This window comes from Hirundo rustica, chromosome 16 (assembly GCF_015227805.2).
Source record: "Hirundo rustica isolate bHirRus1 chromosome 16, bHirRus1.pri.v3, whole genome shotgun sequence".
Lineage (NCBI taxonomy): Eukaryota > Metazoa > Chordata > Aves > Passeriformes > Hirundinidae > Hirundo > Hirundo rustica.
The window spans coordinates 3,696,947-3,717,698 of NC_053465.1; the positions used below are offsets into that span (position 1 = coordinate 3,696,947).

The 20,752-nt window shown below is 42.8% G+C and overlaps 1 protein-coding gene across 2 annotated transcripts in view; it reads left to right on the top strand.

Moving 5' to 3' along the window:
- Positions 1–7,848: 7,848 nt before the first annotated feature.
- PHACTR3 (phosphatase and actin regulator 3) overlaps positions 7,849–20,752 on the top strand; it is a 98,298-nt gene continuing 85,394 nt past the window's right edge. For both annotated transcript variants that reach the window (XM_040080089.1, XM_040080090.1), the window contains exon 1: positions 7,849–8,098. In XM_040080089.1, coding sequence (XP_039936023.1) covers positions 7,996–8,098 — 103 coding nt within the window. In that variant the 5' untranslated portion in view covers positions 7,849–7,995. The remainder of the gene's footprint in view (positions 8,099–20,752) is intronic.

Here is a 20,752-nt window from a genome sequence, read left to right on the forward strand (position 1 = left end):
AAAAACCCCATTTCCTAGTTCATTAAGCAAGGGTATAATTACCTAATTATAAAAATCACGGGTCATACAATCCTTAGCTGCATGAACCTCCATCTCCATACAACACACAGGCTTACAAATGACAAGCAAGATTTCTAAGCAGTCATTCATGTACACAATTAATTACATATTTAGCAAAAATTTGTGTTCCAATCTCTGTATTTCACAATGGGTTAGAATAAAACATTCTTAGACTACATGTTAATAATAATAATAATAATAAAAAAAAAATCTAGCTTTGCCACTGAATGTTAAAGCTTGAAGGACCTGGTCTTGCAGAATTAATTTGTAGGAGAGAGAGATTTAAAGTATCTGTGTGGTTCACATATTATATTAAACTGATGTTGGGAATTCCTTTGCAAAGGTTTTTTTTTTTTTTTTTTTTTTTTTAAATTTTTTTTATTTTTTTTTTTTTTTTAATCTAGACCTAAAAGAACATATTTGTGTAACAATGAGAGGCACATATTAGGAACAGGTGAAAACAGAGGGACTCGATTTTTGACTTGACTGGAAGAATTTATCAGGCAAAGCCTGCACTTTACTTATTGGACAAAAATGTTAAAAGGATTTATTTCTGAAATACTCGGGATCCCAGCTGCAGGATCTGGAGGTGATCCTCTCATTACAGTCTAGGCTGGTTGGAAGCAAGGTTGGCAGGTTTTTTCACAATAGAACAGCACAGAAAATTCCATATTTACGTTGTTCTGACTTTGCTCATGACAACATCCACCTCCAGCCTGGAAGTCATGGAACAGAAGATCCATCTAATTCTGTCCTGGGTTAACTTTGCAGGTTAAGTTTGCTGCGAGGGCTGATCCTAGAGAAACAACCACTGCCTCTGTCCACGAAGGGAGTTGTGATGGAGCTGCTGAGCAGCCTGGCCTTCCAAAGCTCGCAGCAAGATGGCATTAAAACAGCACACTGAGCTGCAGCCCAGAGGGGAGGGGACGGCCCACCATCCCCTGCTGCCATGGCAACGGCCACAACTGTCCAAAAAAACCCGGGATTTAGAAAGTAAACCGAGTTAGCTGGGTTTTGCTGAGGAATGGTTTCTCAGATGACATCTGCAAACCAGCCAAGCACAACCTCCCCAGCAGTGACCCACGTTCTGCACATCCCCAGCTGCACAGCCACGTTCTGCCTACATGAGGAAGCAAACTACTGCCTGAACCCTTCAGCTCTGAGGAAGCAGTAACTTTACCGTGTAGGAATGGTATGAAATCCTAGTTTTCCTTAAATTTATTAAATTAAACTAGAAATTCCAGAAATTTATTGGTAGCTGTTCTGCTCCCCTTCCCAAGTCTAGCTTCAGGAGATGGTGAGCAGGAAATTGAATAGATGGAACCAGCCCGGAGATTATCTCAGACAGATATAAACCCAATAAACAGAGAATGAGGGTGTAGCACAAAGTCACCACAGCGCTTCTGCCTGGGAAACTCAAAGCTCAAGCTTTAAATCACTTCTCACACTGCAGCTCCCTGAGTGTGAGACCTGGCCATGACTTCTGGGCTGGCATGCAATGCACAGCTTCAGTCTCAGAACAGAAACTGCTCTGCTAACCTGGACCTTGCTCCTTGGGAGTTCCAATCAACTTGACCTTTCATTCTCTCATCTTCAGCTCTAGACTTCCTATATTTCCTTCCATGAATTGAAGCCCAACTGAGGTTGTATTTTCTGAGAGACACTCATAAATCCTGATTATTATGGTCTTCACTGGATTTCAGGTCCCAAAGAACTGCAAAGTGTGACCTACTGAAGGAAGCTCTGTCATTTGTTTCATGTGTCGCTGGCCCTAAAGTATTTTAACTCTCCAACAGCTGAATTTGTGTATTGTGGTCAGAGCGTGAATACCACCAGAAGTCCTGCATTACACACGAAATGAAGTGACAATAACAAAATGCCATCGAAGTAAATGTTGAAAGAGGTACTAACATGAGTGGAATCAGGATTTTGTCCCGCAACTCTACATCAAAGACTCGTCAGCTCTCATCTAATTAGCACAGAGGGCCACTTTTCCCTTCCCACTTCTGCTGACAACTGAGTGAACTTCAAGGTTCGAATTAATTTGAAAAATGTATACGTCAAAATTATTCCAGATTTGGCAACAAGATGAGATCTGAATCAGAATGTACTGTCTGAATGCAATACATAATAAGAAGAAATGACATCTCTGATCAGGCTACAAGTTATCCAAACTTACCTCTGAGGCAAAAACGATGCAATGCTTCTAAAATACAAAGACTTGCAAAGCACAAGCAAATCAGAGGTTTTTCTTTTTCAGAAGTATTTTGTTTCCAAATGGAATTTAAATGCTCCAAATAGTTATTTAAAAAGTCTTGGATCTTACACTGTATTCTTTTATATTTACAACCAACACCAGTTTCTTGGAGCTGTTTCTACTATCCTGAATTGTAGAACCTGCAGGACCGTTGTTACAAAAGGAATAAGAAACAGTTCACTGGGGTTTTCCGTATTAATTAATAAAGCTTGCAGAATTCCACTTACACTGAAAATGGCTTTCAGAGCTCCCACATATCTGCAGCTTTTTTGTAGTTTGGGGTATTTGAGATTGTGGAATACTTGGAGGATGCAAGTGAGAATAAGGAACTTCCAGCCATGTGCCTTCTTAAGAACACAGTGCCTGCAAAAACCCAAGATATTCCATATACAAGAATATTAATTCCCCAAAATGTGGAAAGGAGGGAGATTTGGACCTGCAATGGAATTTATACGTGCATCCCTTCTCCTCAGGCATCCTGAGGTCTAAGGAGAACAAAAAACCAGAGAGGAAAGTGAGATCCATCCCTTCAAACTGGCACAAACAGCATTTCTGTGGCACATCACCTGGAGCCTCGCTGGCTTTGACAGCACCTCAGGAGTCCTCCAGGGCTCCCCAGAGCGCTGCCTTCTCCCTGCTCCTCATGCACGACGACAGTGGCCGCATCCTGGAGCTCTCTGCTGGCCTTGGCGTGTTGCAGATACGACTTCACTCCCCACACGTGGGGCTGTCACTATTATAAGCTGCATAATATAAAATAAGAGTTGAGGTTCCCCTTCTCATCATCACAGCACAGAAGGATGTGAGTAGAGCTGTGTGTCAGGGCAGGAGTTGAGCTGAGGGTTCTCCTTTACATTCTTCCCAGCCTCTTTTCCTGTGCCTTCGCCTGTAAACTGGGAGCGAGCACTGGAGCTACTGTGAGGGAAAGCAAAGGTGAAAATCAGATGGGCCATTTCCAGAACAGCTCCTGAGTACCAGAGATTCTCAACGTGCACATGAGGCTCCCAATAAACAAGCCCCTGATGCTTATTCATTTTTTATTTGCTTTTTGTAGTAGCACTTTGGAGAAGACGTGTTACAAGTCTTTGTACTTACGAAGTTGTGACTGCTGGGTGATATTTTATCTCTTCCTGGTGACATTCATTTATGGTCTTGACAAACAAAGGCTCAAAATAGGCTCAGTGTCCTCTTTACAAAGAAAGCATCTAAGGGGAAAAACCCCCAGCAAAGTAAATAGAGACAAGAGCTGTCTGAGAATGGGAATGCTCATCTCTGTTAGGGTGGGCACGCTGAGCTACAACAAACTGGCATAAACATCTCCAAAACTAGGTTAAGACTCACAGGCAGCAGAACAAATGCTTTCTGTTGCTGCATCTAAGAAACTGCTCCTAGCAAGGCTATCTGTGCCTTGGTCATCAGAACGATTCGAACATGAAAGCTGATACTGTCAATCCAAATGAACCCTGAATTCATTTTTCTAAATAATGACACAAATCCCTCCCATCAGTGGTGCTCAGAGATCACGTGTAGGCTTCAGATTAAGGAAAATGAGGTTGTTTAATATTCTGCTGATTCGAGAAAAACAGCACTGACATGACTCACACCTCTTTTCTTTCTCCCCAGAGAATCATTCCTTTCTAACACGAGTTTGGATTTCTCTTTATATAACCAGCTCATACAACAGGCATTCAGCTGTCTGCCAGAGAGAAAAAAAAAGTAATCAAATCATCTATACAATTTATACACACACACACACATATATATATATTTATGTTTGTATATTTACATTAAAAAAAAAGAATTATCAAGGAAAGTCATATCAAATAGACATGTATTGGTTTGGCTGTGGACTATGCATCAAAATAAAATTATAAAAAACCTTATTTTCTCTTCTGTGTTCCTTGTGTGGATATTTCATTTCAAGAAGTATTTTCCTGAAACTGAATGGATGCCAGTTGCAGAGATATTTGCCATTAAGCTAGAAAAATTGCATTATAACTTTTAATCATAAATATAAAAGACTATAAATCCTCTGAGAGATAACTAGACAGATCAGATCATTGGACTTTCTGGGTAAATGCTGAAAACTTGTTTACCACAAGACTCCTATAGTGAAAAATTAAACCAAACAGAAGGAGGGTCATGTTTCTACTAACAGCCATTCTGATCCTGCAAATAGTTCTTTTGGTGACACTTACAGAATCATATGAAGTAGTAAATGGAAACTTGAGGACAATTTTTCAGGGTACTTTGTACTACTAGGTAGAACTAGGCTTAGTTTCATTCCAATTTCAGAGAGATTTACAAATCAATATACTTGGAATATATTAGTTAGTGCCTGCCTCCATCAGCTTCTACTTACTTCTGTGAAAAGGCTGCATTCCTCTTTGGTGTTGGTCTTTCAACATGAAGACAAGACTTTGCCACACATTTATTTTTCCCTCCCTAAAGTCCTGCCCCAGAAGGAATGCTGAGCCTGCTTTAAGGTAAGGAAGTACAAAGTGCCACAGATATATCATCATCACCTCTGAAATGTGAAAGCAGAAGATGCAGACAATTCTTACTTTTAACACAACAGACATTATTTGGCAACGTAAGTTTGAATAATTTTTTTTTTTTTGGTACCTCCTCTCCCAAAGATGATGACAGTTCATTTTGGAAAGAACAAAGTCCAGGGGCAGCTCCATCAGCTGGCACAAACCACACCAGGGATTGATCCCTAGACTGGGCCTCTTGATGCTTGGTTTGTCAGGGCTGAGAGAAAATGCTCTTTAACTAAGTGAAAACAGCAAGGCAGATTCCAGCCCTGTTTGACTGCTTTGTACCAGACAATATTTTAAATCCAAAGGAATCCTATAAAGTGTCATCTACAGAGGCAACCAGTATGGGAGCCGGTTAAAAAACATCTCTCTCATCCTCTGTGCTTCTATAGATGCTACTAAAGATGTCTTGGAGATATTTTCTTGGGTTGAAAATATTTTAATAGATTCAGTCTCATACAATGCTTAAACCTGATATGAAACTTCTCAACCCTGATTTTAAACACAAAATCAGTATCACTCTTCATCTCGGAAGGCAGCTATTGATTAGTGCAAACAGACTTTCACAGAATTCACTAGAAACCATCAGCATTTTCTAGCATGACCTAAAAGCTATACAGAGAAAACCCATTTAAAACTTGCTACTTCCTCTCCTTTTAGGACTAAAAATAGATTTGGCTCATTATCTCACTTGGCACCTTAATGTATTCCACAGCATGATGACACAGCTTAGATTAAACCTCCACACACTTCTTTTTCCTCAGGACCTACCTTACACACAGCAAGAAGGGACAGTGCTCATTGAACCAGGAACTCTTTGATATTTTACTTTAAACCTTCTTTTGGGTTCTGTTCTCAGGACAATATTCTCACTTGCTGCTGGATGCAGCAGCTCACCCCGGCCACGGGCAGATGTCACCCCAACAGCCACACTCAGGCCTCCCTCAAATGGAATCCTGGATGAATTTTCTTATCAATCTCCACCATTAAATCCACACCCACAGACTTTTTTCTTTACCCCAAAAGGTAAGTTAACTGAATCTCAGGGACACACAGCCCAAAAGTGACTCCCAAGCCAGATGTATGCACATTTAACTTAGAAATTCCTGCTTAAAGAAAGACTGCAAGCACACGTCTCAGTGTGATAGATGAGATAAATTTGGGTTAAATCCCCACAAAACACAATAAAGACATAACCCCAAATAACCCCCTTTTTTTTTTTTTTTTTTTTTTTTTTTTTTTTTTTTTTTTTTCCTTTTTTTTTTGCCCCTGCTTTCAGAAATGGCCAAACCCCAGTTTCTTTAAGAGTAGCAAAATGTTTTCCACATATTTATGTAAAAACAGAGCCAGGCTCCTCTCAGTGGTGCCAAGAATAGACCAAGAGGCAGTGGTGAAAAGCTGATGCTCAGAAAGTTCCACCTAAACATGAGGAAGAACTTCTTTGCTGTGCAGGTGAGGCTGTGGAGTTTCTCTCCACTGGAAATATTCCAGACCTGTCTGGACACGATCCTGTTCCCCTGCTCTGGGATGACCTTGCCTGAGCAGGGAGCTTGGACCAGGTGACCCCACTGTGGTTCTTTCCAACCTCAACCTGTGCTTCTGTGAGCAGGGAAGAATGCCCCACCCACTGCATTGATGGACAATTCTCTGGGACAAAGGTTCAGCCCGAAAAGTTTGCAAACTTGCACCTGTCTCACATCTGGAACTTGGTCAGCTGCACGTACAACCACTGCTCTTGAGTCAGCCCAAGAAATCTCCTTGTAGGTGAGTGTATTCCTCAGCATCAGTTCTACAGAGACAAAAGCAGAGTTTAGGTCAGACACGAGATGAGAACCCCCACAATCCCAGCGAGTACTGACCGAGCGTTCCACAGGACTTTACTGGGAGGTCGATTAGAAAGCATCCCTGGTTTTCACAGGGCAAAACTTTAAGAAGACCTGACCCGCATCACGGTCTGCAGACCAGCAGCCCCTCTGCCGGCACCCTGCGCAGGGCGGGAAGGAGAAATAAACTATCCGTATAAGCAGTTTTCCTCTTTAAACAAATTCCCCAACCAAGCTATTCAGCCTGAGTCGGAGCATCCCGTTTCTGCGGGATTCCCGGTGCGACGCCTTTGTCGCGATGCCCCCGCCCCAGCCCGGCCCCGCGGGAGCTCCGGCCGAGCTGTGCGGGGTCCCGGCGGGGGCGCAGCGATTCCCCGCCCGCCGTGCCGAGGGGAACCCCCGCGGGACATCCTTTCTCTCGGGACAGCCTTCCCTTCGGGACACCCTTCCCATCGGAACATCCTTCCTCTCGGGACATCCTTCCCCTAGGGACATCCTTCCCCGCGGGACATCCTTCCCCTAGGGACATCCTCCCCTTCGGGACATCCTTCCCCTCGGGACATCCTTTCCCTCGGGACATCCTTCCCCGCCAGCCCCGGGGGAGGCGAGCGGCGGACACGGAGCCCCTGTGCCGGGGGGTCACGCCGGACCCTCCCGCGGGTCAGAGCTCCCGGCCGGCCGGGCCGGGCCGGGACGAGCACCGGGAGGGCTCGGGGAACACGGGTGGGTCCCGCACAGCGGGAGGGGAGGGCCGGCCCCTCCCCGCGGCCCGTGACGCTCTGGGCGGGGCCGGGCGGGACCCCGCGCACCTGCGGAGCCCCCGCCTTTGTGCAGTGCAGGTGCGGCGCCCACCCCACCCCACCCCACCCCACATCCCCCCCCGCCGTGACGTCAGGCGGGCGCTCGCGGGGCACGATGGGAGAATCCCAATGTTTTCCGACGGATGCGCTCAGCAGCGCGGCGGCTTGAGGCGACTCCGGCAGCGGCGCTCGGGGGGGGGGCGTCCCGGGAGGGGGCGGCGGCGGCGGCGGCGGGGGGCCGGGCCGGCGGCCCGCTCCCCGGCTCTTCCCCACCCCGCCAGGAGGCATGGCCCACCCCCCTGAGGCGCCCGGAGCTGCCCCCTGAGCCCGGAGCCGGCGGAGCGCCGCGCCGCAGCCGTGCCCAGGGCGCCGGCGAAGATGCTGCCGCGGCTGGTCCTGCCCGGCTGACGCCCCGCCGCCGCCGCACCCCCGTCCCCATTGTCCCCCGGCCGCCTCCGGCTCCATGAGCGCCTCCTCCTCCTCCCTCCTCCTCTGAGCTTCCCGCCCTCCACCTCATGGCTGCATCGGAAGAAGGGACCGGCTGCTTTCTCCCGAGAGGCAGGTCGCAGAGTGACCCCAGCATCCTCACGGACCCCGCGGGCCCCGGGGAGCACCCAGGTAACGGCCGCACTCTCGCCGGGAGCATCGGCCAATCCGTAGGGAGCCCGTCCGCCTCGGGCGGGCGGGAACTGGGAAGGTATTCCCTGCAGTAAGTGCCGAAATGGTGCGGCGGCTGAGCTCCGAAAGGCATCGGAGCGAGCGCGTCCCGCGGCTTTGGCACCGCGGCGCCCGCCCGGGGAGCGCGGGGGGCGCGGCCGGAGCCCGGTGCCGGCCGGGGGTCCCCGGGGCAGCGCTCGACCCCGGCTCCAGCAGAGCTAATTTATGACCTTGGTGGGGAGGGGGAAATGAGCGCTAATAAAGCAGGCTGTTTGCATGGGATCGCCATGGAGACAAGGCAAGCGGAGTCATAATTAAACGCTTTCTGCCCACAAGAAGGTAATTTTCACTTCATAGGGAGAAGCGTAATCTCCTTACGAAGTGTGGGCACAGAGGGTGGTGCTGAGGGGACACAGCCCAATCGTTAGAGTATAAATAGGATATTGTGATTAGGTTCGGTTTTTTTTAAACAATGGTTAATGGTGTTTTCATCTTCACTTTGAGGAGTAATTCTAAATGTCTGTTGGTGGTGACTCAGTAATTTCAGATCGTCAGAATCAAAGCAGTGTTGAGACATTTAGGGGAAAAAAAAAAAAAAAAAAAAAAAAAAAAAAAAAAAAAAAAAAAAAAAAAAAAAAAAAGAGAGAGAGAGAGAGAGAGAAACAAATAGCTACATCACTTTGATGTGATGTGATTGACCGGAAAGGCACAACAACGAGCTGGAAGCAAAGGGTAAGAGCCAGTTTACTCTCAGTTTCCCTGAATAGATGGTGGTCACACAAGAGCTGTCAGGTTTCTTTACGAGAAGAGAAGTAATCAAAACAGCGTAAAGACAATGAATGGGGTGTTGAGCATCACTACCCGCTCCTGGTTTCTGAGCCTAGAAATGGGTTTAGGGTTCGGGTCAGGCACTATCAGCCTGCAGGAGACAATCCCTGGATGCAATTTCGGGTTGAACTTTGCTCTTCTTCCTCAGATTACTGAGTAAATAAAATATTCCAGGCTCTATTCATACACCTGCTGTATTGCTTCCTTCTGAGCCAATGAGGATATTAATATTTGTGTCTAATTTAAGTTCTTCTATTTATTTGCCTTATCAAGCAGTTGTGAGCACATTGGTCTGGAGTGAAATACAAATTGAATTAAGGCAAACAGTGGATGATTTATCCCTGATTACCAACTGTTCCCATACCCTAAGTGAAGGGAACAAAGGACTCTTCTAACATGAACTGCTCGACTCACTCCCAAAGGGGCAATCTTGACTGAAAGAGGAATGTATGCTCCTGCCATTTGATTTCTGCAAGCAGAAGTGACTAATGAAAGGAAGGCGTGTGCAACCTCAGTTTTAATTCCTCTAGATTGTTTTCCGATTATTAATCCTTTTGGCCTTTGTGAGATACACAACAAAGAAAGTATGCAACATGTCTGACAAACAGACAAAGATATAAACATTATTGTGCTTTTTGTGAGGAGAAGGAACTGTCAATACCAAGGAGCGTTTTTTCCCCCTATACAGATCCATCAGATAAACCAGTGTCCCACTGCATGGCAGAAGCTCTGCTAAAATGCAAGAGAAGGTGTCTTGTGTGTGTTCTGTTATTTGTGCAATACGTGGAGAGAAAAAAACCAGAGGTATTAAATACATATGGTTTTTGTCCAGGTAGGTATGAATAGTCACTGATAGGGTTAGCATATTTGGTAAGATTTTCAGGTTTTAAATTTGTTCATCAAATAGTATTCAACATCAATATGCTTCCAGATGATAATAAAATGAACCTAAATTGCTTAATTTAAATAAAATTTTACCCTGCAGTGTTGTGAGTAATCATTATGAGCAATTTCATACATCTGGCTACGTAAAACCCTAGAATACAATTTATATTAAGAATTATGAATGCTAGATGACATAATTGCAGTTTGTCTTATTTTACTGTCCCGGAAAATAATTTTATCATTATACCAACATAATCATCTATGGACTCTAAGTCAAAAGACAGTGTTAGGAATAGGAAATGATATGTCCAAAGTTTGTGTTTACATCCCAACCCTGCTCCCAGACACACCATGTAGAGAAGTGTGAACATGTAAGATGCTTCATTAATCTAAAAACGAAATTAATTTTATTAACATTTAAGTTATGTGTTTAAATTACAAACAGACCAAAATTATACCAAAATATGGGTATAACTGTAAGATCCCTCCCAAAACTATTCCTACTTTTACCTGGCCTTTGAGTGATGCCATATCCCTGCTGGAGATGCACTTTTGTTTTGGAAGAGTTTTTTGGCTCTATGTTGTGCTCAGGGATTGTTCTGCACCGACTCATTTGGCTGTGCCTGCTGAGGAAAGTATATAGAGGTAGGAAATGTGAAGTCATGTTTATATTCATCTTCTTGACCTGTACCATTACAGTATTTTTTGTTGTTGTTTGTTTAGCCCAGCTTTACGCAGGAAGTTTCAGTGCCATAGCTGAGAGTGTAGAGCCGGCAGCATAAAGAATTTCATGTATTTCCCAAAGGAAATCCTGTGATGCAATGCTTCGTTTTCCTCTTCCTCCTGAAACACCAGTTTAACCAGTAGAACTGACCCATCACAGCGGGGTTTGAGCCTCACTGGCAGTCTCAGAATCTGCTCTCACTGGACCAAATAATCCCTAATTGTCTCGCCCTGAGCAATGTAAACGTCAGATCCGAGGAACTCGGGATGAGCACTCTGCAGATGGCGAGGGTTGGTTCACCTCCCCAGTGCTTCATTTGCAATTCTTGATGAACCATTGCTTGGGTGAAATGTCAAAGGCAGTTTCCCCAAGTGAGAGCAGAGCTGAAGGTTGTTTGTTTGTTTGTGAGGTTTTTGTTGTGCTTTGTTCATTTTTAAAGAGGGCTCTCTTTTCAGCCAGCAAGAGTGTGGAAGATCTCAGTAACTGGCTGGTTCAAATAGCCTTAAATGCTGATTTTTGAGAAGTCCTGCACACTCACAGTCCGGACTAATGCCAGCAGAAGCTGCAATTACCCCAAGCCTTGAACAATAAAGTCTTCATGATAAAGCCTCTTATCTAGTGTGCTTTTCCTCACAAAGCATTCACTGTAGAAATGAAAAGCTATTTTATAACCTTGATTTAGAAGAGCTGTAATCTTTACAGACTACAGTGAATTTCATCACATGTAAAAAACTTACAAAATTACCACATGCCACTACAATCTTACAAATATTCCTGTAATAAGTCAGATAAACAAAGTGTTCAGTAAACTAGACTGGGGCAGTTAATAGCTATTTATTCCAAAGCAGAGATATGAATTCACTGATTTAGATTCTTCATGTGCAACTTTAATTGAACAGCAGCTCCTCACAGTGATCAGTAAAGACATCACAGTCATGGTCTAAGAAGAAAAGATGGACTTCAGTTCAGGCTCTACTGACAAAAAAGATGATTTCCTCCAGCATTTAAATGGTTCATAGAGGTCTGATTGGTAATGCAGAGAATACTGGAAATAGTATAAGAAAGATAAGAAGCAATGAGTGGTTCTTTTCTTTAATTGGATCACTTATTTATTTTCTCCTTTAAGATAAAATCATGCATTTCAGCCTCTATTTAAGTGAACTATTTAATGGCCACTGAGCAGGATTTTATGAGAATTACTGTAGTACAACAAACACTGGGCTTCATGCTTGAGTCTGTTTAAGCTCCCTGTCACACTGAGGGAGCAAGCCTTGAAAAAGGGAAACAGACGTCAAAATACTCATGTCTTGCTTAACTCCAGACTGTCTCTAGGCCAGGCTGTTATTAAGAAAGTGAATTTCTTCGTATTCATAGAATCATAGGATGATTTGGGCTGGAAGGGCCCTTACAGATCATCTGGTTCCAACTCCCTGCCACAGGCATGGGCACCTTCCTAACCTGGTTAGATCAGGTTGCTCCAAGCCCCATCCAACCTGGCCTTGAACACTTCCAGGGATGTCAAGAATTTCCTTATCTTGTCTTTCCCCTCCTCCACCTTTCCAGATAAGGATCAAGAGAGAAAGGAGAGTCTAAAGAGAACAGATTTCAGTATCACAATCTAATTGAGAGACAGTTGCAGGAAGCCAAAATATTGCTCTCATGATATCCTTCCAGCAGTCACAGGGCAGAGGGAAGATTGACAATCTCATTTGATTTGTCTCATGAAAGGGAGGGGTGCACAGACTGAAGAAGAACACCCCATGTCAAAACTCTGTATTACTTGAGGAGATATAGACAACCATGACAATGTGTGAAAATGTCATCCCCCTCCCCCCCCTTAATTTTGGGATAATCCATTTGAATTTGTACAAGTGCACATTGATGCCATCACGTTTTGCTCTCTGTGCTGCCGCCTTTCCTTCCTGGCACCACACAATTAAAGAAATTCTCCAGCATGGGCATTACTGAGCTCTGCAGCAGACCTTGCCAGTGGTCCACCATGTGTTCCCTGTCCTCCAGTGCAGGATGTCCATCGAGGCAAGGAGTTGTTGTGGTGTTAGATGTTGTTAACAGCTCTGTCATCATGATTTCTTACTGCCTGGTGAAGGGGGGCTCCTCAGCCTCTCCTCTGGTGTGGTGTGCTTCAAGACCTGACAAGCTAATGCTGCTGCAAAGTAGCTCTACCAGAGATACATGATTATGTCTATGCCAGACACTAATTCCCTTTTCATTTCTATTGATACCACGTGTAATCAGCAGACTGTGCTCTGAATTAACTCCAGGGAAGACTATATAAGACTTAAAAGGTCCTCCACCACTGTTTCTAGTTTGCATAATTCAAAAGTTCTGTAGCAAACAGCATTCTTGTAAGTATTCTTCTAGGATGTTAAAAAGAGATGCTGAGATGAGAATTCAAGTTTATGTTCCTTAAATTTACATCATCTTTCTTTGGGCTGGAGGCTGACCTGAAACCTGAAATTTTCAAATTTGGTCCTAATGCTTGAGCCAGGCCACTTGTAAAAAGTTGTTTGGATTTTTTTTTTTTTTTTCTTCCACCAGAAAGATTTTGGTTTCCATTTCATCTTTCTCTATCAACAAGTCTGTTCTGTTAACAGAGTTTGTTTTGCCTGCATTATATTTCTTCTGAAACAGAATTTTACTGTCTCCTACTTCCTTTCCTTTATTAATTTATGGGCAAAATTAGCTAAGCAGTTCTGCTCCAGTTTATAACTGAACAATATGTTTTATATATATATGAAACTTAGTGATATTCTCTCACTCAGACTTTCCTATTCCTAAGAAAAGGGCTCCCTGCAGAAAGTTATATTCCACACGTAATGGGGGATCTACCAGGAATTCTCCATATTCTCCAATACCAGAAACATGCAGGCTATTAGTTAATATTCCATTTTCCTTTCCATTGAAATCCAAATTGAGTCCTATAAAGCTTCCCCAAACATTTGCTGTTTGTGTGAATGTAGAGTTAGAGGTTTTGTTTTTTTTTTTCTGACATAGCACCTGAAAATCACCATCACATTACCAAGTACTACACTGGGAGTTATATTTTAAGAAATGATCCACTGTGCTTTTGAGAAGGCCTTTTTTTTTTTCTTTCCAAATTCCCAGTCCCTTCTTGGTCAGATCTAACTGGACCCCGAGAAACTTGACTGGAAGCACAGAACTCCCTTTTTTTCCTGCGTCCTGCAGTAGAGAATCTCCTCTTTCCAGCAGCCCTTGTCCCTGGCACGACTCATCCCACACATGGCAGCTCTGCTCCAGTGTTTCCAGGAGGGGAGAATGATCTCTCCATCTCTGGAGAGGAGGATGGGCACAGTGTGCTCGGGAAGCTGCAGAGGATCCCTTCCTGGGTGTGGATCCTCTTGCTCCAAATGCATAATTTTGGTCCTGCACATATAATTTGTGTCAGTGGTGGGGCATCGTTAAACTGCTCAACATGATGCACACGTAACACAAACTGCTTTCTGCTGTTGCCTGAGTATTTTACTTATTGGTACTCAGTTTATTTTTTGGGAATCAAGAGAGAGCTCGGTGAAGTTATGTTTTAATGCTACTTTTTCAGAAATTAAATGAGGTCAGTTAATAAGTATGCTATTCATGCCAAGGGTAGGTTTTAGGCTCTTTCCAGGGTTTGAGTGTTCCCAGTGTTTGGAGATTTGTATTTAGCCAAACTTTAGAGTTCTGTAAAGGAAACACAGAGCTTTAGTGGAGAAAAGCGTGTTTTAAAGTTGTCTTTTCTTCTAAATCCCGAGTTGGCAGGTAGTCTGAATGTTGCTGAAAAGACACTTAAACCGTTAAAGCCTCTTTATCCAAGAAGTGGAAATACTGATTATACACCATCAAAACCTAGACTGGATTTGTGAGAGTGAGGTCATCATATTGGAAATACCTGATGTTTTTTATATTTACCTTTGTCTCTTTAATTCAAGCTTTCTTTTAAATAAAAGTAAACCCCAAATTTGATTGCATTCCTTTAAGTAAAGGAACTCAGACCTAATTCACACACCTAATAACTTGTTCACACAAGCAGTTGCATCTCTGTGCAAATAAGAGGAACTCGTGTCTGCTAAATAATAGAAGATCTTCACACTTTAGCTATGAATGAAGGTGGTTTAAGATTATTCATTCAGTTAATGTTTGCACCACACTTTGAGAATGGAATGAGTTACATAATGCTGGGAGTCATGTTTATCTGGAAATGTAACTGGATATTTTAGTGAGCTGTTAAGTAACAGTGTTAATTTTCCCCAAAATCTTTAATTTGGGAATTTTCCTTCAAGACTGCCCAAGTTGTGCTGTAGTAAATGTGCTACACCATTTCTTTATTTATAAAATGGTGTTTTAAAACCAGATGTATGGCTTTGTATTTTTAAAATCAAATTTAATATGAAGAATTAATTGCCCTTGCTTCTCTAAGCAGGTCAAGTCTATAAATACTGAGAGTAAGTAAAACTAAATATACCTTGATTATGCTTCAAAATGTAGTTTGGATGCTAATACAATAGATTCTTTGTGCCCATTAAATCCCATGCTTTTGTTTGAAATTCAAGTTGATTTATGGCCTAACAAATACACGATTTATACGTGCCCCAGAGAAAACCTCATATAGAGACTTGACGCAGGTCAATAGCTCCGTGCTTGAGCCTGCATAAATATTTCAGTAAGATGATCTGAATCAAAGGGGATCTTATCTTGTTTTCTGTAGTACAGTGATACTCTGGGTCAGGAATGTGGACCTGTGGTTACAGCTGAAGGAAAGCTTGTCCTGATCCATAAAGCACTTCAGAATTGTTCATGTAATGAAGAGACAGTTTGTGTGTTAATTTCCTTCATCTTTTTTTTTTTTTTTTTTTAACATCCTCAAACTGTTCAGCCGCTGCATAACCAGCAAGTGGGCACAGATCACTGCATTACATCAAACCAGTGAAGCCTTCACTGTTTTCTGGGGGCTGCTCCTTCCCTCGGGCCATGCAGTCTTCCCTGTGCCTTGTCCATATTGATCTGCTGGGAATGGCTGTCACTTTTCATTCAGTTGCTCTCAGAACTCTGAATCTCATCTCTCAACTAAACAGCCTGAGCCAAGACTTGGGGTTTTATCCTTTAAAGAACACAAGAAATGCTGCACTGAGTCAGGACCGAGGTGTGTCCAGCCTAGGACAGTGTTTTTGACAGGGGCTGGAATCCTGGGACAGGCTGGGAGCAAAGGGAAGGGTGCCTGAAGGAACACAAGAATTCCACATGAAATCAGCAGGCTCAGTCTCCTGGGCTGCCTTCAAATAACAGCCACAGGGGCTGATGCTTTGCGCAGGTTTGCTCAGCATCTCAAACCAGTCCTGCTGTCTTGGGGAGCTCAGACAGAACCTGAGTGGAAATCAGCCTCCAAGAGAGTTCCTTGGCTCCTGCAAGTTCATTTGTAATTGTTCCATCATGAATGAGATGAATCTGTGTGGAATATTTAAGTGGAACGAACATGAAAGTGTATGCAACACTGACTTAATTGGGTTTCTCTGAAGTTTATGCTTTGCAGATGGGACTTCTGTAATTTTGTAAGCTCTGCATTTAGGATAGAAGAATTTTTTTTTTTTTTTAAATTATAGCAGCTCTGTAGACTGGGTAGCAGCTTTCTGGAACTGCAGAGGTTTCAAGGAGAAAAACATCCTATTTTCAGATACAGCACTTCAACTTCAGCTTAAATGTTTCCTCCCATGACAGTTGGTCATTTGACTTTGCTCCATGTTACAGTGCCTCAAAGGAGAGAATATGTACTCACATTAGGCTACCAACTATGCAGAGAAAGCTGTAGAAAAAAGAAAATGGAGTCTTGGATTCATCCAAATTCTCCACTTGTCCAACATAAGTTTTAAATGCCTTGTTTCTTGTTTAACTCAAGAAAATAAATGGAAAAATCAGATCTGAGATAAACTGTATCACTTCAGATTTCGCAGGAGATACTTAACTGCAGACGACTTAATAACACATCTTCCTGCAAGCGAGAGACACAAGTGAACTCCTGCCACCTGGGAATCCCCTACACTTAGGAACTCACCAGAGGTTCCTGAGAATGTGCTATTTTACTGTAAATTCCTGATGCCAATTCAGGACGGAATGGCGTGATACAAAACCTGTGTATCCTCACTAAAGCCTTGATTCTGTTTGATCTGTGGTGGGAGCAAATATCAGCCACTGCCCGAGGCTGCTGCCTTGAACCCTTGCAGCAGTGGTGAATTTAGCAGATGACATGATCAGATGTGGATTTTCTTAAGGCAAACATAGGGAATGTGAACTACAGCTGTCAAGATGGATAGCAGAGAGACTTCTTAGTGTTATGGTGTACATTTGCTGCTGTAATTCAACCAGAAGAATAAACTGAAAGGAAGCCAAGTAAAAGATAATTTTAACATGTACAAAGGAATGTCCTTTGTGCATGAATGAAAATGTTTTGAAAAGGAACCCTAACTAATAGAAATTTCTCTCTCTTCTTTACTCCAAGGAAGTATCACTGAAGGCAACACAGGCTGGTCTGAAGACTGGCATTCCTTCTGTCTCACTGGGTTGGTGCTTTCTTACATTCTCTTGTTCTTATGTGACAGGGTAGAGCTTGTTGCAGCTCTTTTTACTTCTCAGTCTGTTTCTTTGCAGTTTTTTGACTTTTCCGCCATCCAGTCTGAGTTCATTCTAGTTGCTAGCTCTTCTGCCTTAGCAAATTCAGCAGCTCCTTCTCCAGAGGCCTTTCTCCCAAATGATTCTTGTGGAAATAGAGTGAGTGTTACTGCTGTAACAACAGAGAAGCCAACAAAGCCTGCCTCCCTCCAGATCCAGCATTTCAGTCCTCAGTTTGATCTTAAACTGCTAAAAATCTCATTTATGACTCAGGATTTCAGATTGGCTCCTCTGTTGTCTAATGAAGAGTCAGACTGAGTGAACCCTCTTCCCTTTAGGGCCTCACAGCAGCAGCTCTCCTGTGGGTGCTTTGGTGGAACCAAACCTGACCTCACACCCAGGCTCTTCCTACAGGCAGCACTTCAGAGGGACACTGGTGTCATTTTTCATCAACTCTATCCTTCGTTGAAAGCTGCCTGTGAGCTCCAAAGTTATTGTAGGTGACAGGGGATGAAGGGGTTAAACAACCCTTGTTTGTGAAAGAGGAACCCAGGAACCAAAAACCAGGAGAAGCTGTTTTCAATAACTTGTTCCATTTATGTTTTTCTCACTCTTGCTCTCACAACACAACTTCTAGGCTTTATTCCAACACATCAAGGGTCTCTAGTTCTACCAACTTTTTCTAAAAAAGCTGCTCTATGACCTGGGGCATTACTCATCTCTCTTATTTGGGAGATATTTTATATAATCAGCTATTTGTGTCCTGCACCTGCAGAAAATCTATTCTGCTTTGCACCCTGGAATTTAATATTCATTGATTCACCTATTTTTTTTAGGATTTTAGACGTATTTTGCAATAATGTTTTTTAAAAAACTCAGCAGTTAGAAAACCCCAACCTCTCCAACCCAAACACTTGGCACTGCCATGAGCTTATGCATTTTGAGGTCATGATTTGCTTGGCTGCTCAAATGAAATAATTATAAAAGAGTTAAGTTACTGAATATACTTTTAGTGGCTTAGACATCATAAAGTACCAGCAGAGAAATAACCCAAACTTTCTGAATAGACAATATGGAATGATATTTTCACTCTATCCAAAAGTACAGATCTCTCAGAAGGAGGATAAACTTCATATATGTTTTAAAATTTATTTTCTCATCCTATTAAAAGGAATGGAAAGCTAATTCTGGTGGGTTTAATTAATTAGTTTTTAGTTCAAATTCCCCTCCCTATCTCAAGAAATTCCCCTGCAATTTGCCAGCAGAGTGTTGCAGAAATCTTTTTTAGATGCTGGTAGTTGCTGTAAAGTTGTCTGGGAACAAAATCTACTTTTAAACAGATTAAACTAAATTTACATATCCAAGTAGGGGAAAAGTGGCAGTAACTTCAAAACTAACTTTAATTTTAAGTCATTTTTTGAAGAAAGAGGAGAACTTTGGATATTGCATCATGTTTTTTCAGGAATATTCACTTTTTAAACACAAGGAAACTGCTTGTTCCTGCTTTACATTAATAATCTGATTTCTAACTAGATATTGTATGTTAAAATGAAATCACAGAGACTTAGAAATATCTTTTCTGACAGAAAGGGACAAGACTAAGCATATCAGAGCCGACGGGAATCGTGCCGTTTAGAGATTTTGTTGTTATAGATCACAATATTCTCATAATACAAGAGAGATTACAGAAATATGGCATAGTCTTACTTTGTCTGACACTGTAAAGAAAGAAAGACTTAAAGGATTAGTCTTGGTAACTTAGCTGTTCCTTTGCAACGTGATGTGATATAATAGGAAATAATGCAGGGCAGATCCTGAACGTGAAATAAAGCCTCTGGTCAGAATCTCGTTAATGTCAGAAATGATTTAAACCCAGCCAACAGCCCCAGTTTTCTGTCCCAGAAATGACAACACAAGATGTGACGCCTCTAACTCTAATGCTGCATAAGAGCATATAATGCATGTGGTTAAGATATGATTCAACACGACTAATTCCTCAAGATTCACTTCATTGTTAGAAAACCAAGGACAGCACAAGAGTCCTGGGTTAGATTTTAGATGGAAGCTGCTACTTCGACAAGGACTCAAACTACTTCCTTTTCCAGTGTCTGTCGAAAGAGATGGGCCAGGGAGGCAAAGTTAAACGTTTTTTCACTCAAGTAAGCTAAGCGCCTAATTTACACATTCATCAGACACAAAGCATCGCTCACTGTGCTAACAAATCACCGTAATGAGGCATTTGCACACCCACACACATTTATACTCATGCTGTTGCTCAGCTTGCACCTGCAATGGTGGTGAATAGATGTGTAATTACATCTCGAGTTGTTGAAAGCAGGGCTGCAGGCAAGGTCTATATAGCTGGAGTGAGTGGCTGCCTCTTCGTTTCACTTTGCTGTGGTCGGCAGCTTTTTTGGAAGCTGTTTTACCACATCAGTCCTGCTTTCCTGTTGTAACAGCTCTGGAAAGCTTTTCCAAGGAGCCCTACAGGTGTTGGCTTCGAGTGATGAACGTGTTGGGTGACTGCTCCAAGGGCTCATGTCTCTTGCAGCGTCGGAGCGCTGGGAGTCCTTCAGCTGATAACACAGGCAGACTGATAAGCTCAGAGCAAGGGCAAGGGCAAGGTTCAGGGATGTACAGGTCTTGCAGATAGAGGAATTTGTGAAGAAGTGGCCAAAAAACCTGGTGCTGCAGGATTCTCCTGAGAATACCAACAGTTACATACTGAAATCTGCAAAATTTGTCATGGCAGTGCTGATTCCTGCTGTACAGCCTCAAGCCAGACCTTACAGTCCCTCAACACCAGAAATCAGCAATCCCATCTTCAGGGGGACCACAAAAATGAAGTCCTTCAGCTTCATTAAACATCCAAGACATGTTCCAAACTTTAGATTCATGACTGTTGCTGTGAAATTTTTAATTACACCTTCTAAAGCCCAGATTTTTGTTCCCTCATTTCCCTTGGAACCTCCACCTGTGCACAAACCAAAATTTTACCATTGCAGCAAGCCTGGCTGACCCAGTGCTCCTGCTCTCATCTGGGTGGCTTTCAGAAGGTATGACTTCAAAGTCAAAATAGTGGGCCTGGAATGGTTTTAAGAAACTGTTTTATTTCATCCATTTTCTACCTTCTGAGATCTATTCCACTTCCAGCTAAGTTTGCTTGAGGTGGCAGCCTGGTTATTTAGGATGTTTCCTGTGACAGATGGATTATTTACAGCTATTGTATCCCAAAGATGTAGAAAGTATCATTTTCATCAATTGTTGGCAGCTTTGGGGTCCCAAATATCACATTCAAATCAGCAAATTCCAAGTGGCTCAAGCATCAGATTCCAATAACACTGACGTTTGAATAGTAATTATGTATATTTTTAGAGTTTTGTTTGAAATTTAACAGTTTTAATGCATTTTTACTGGGTATTTCACATCTGTGTCTGATACCACTGACCATCAGTTTGCTGGACTGAGGATAATGGGAACTCACAGTTGCACATCTAAACCAGTGCATCACTGTAAAACTATTTGCACAATTTAAATGCCTGGACACTAAACTGTGATTC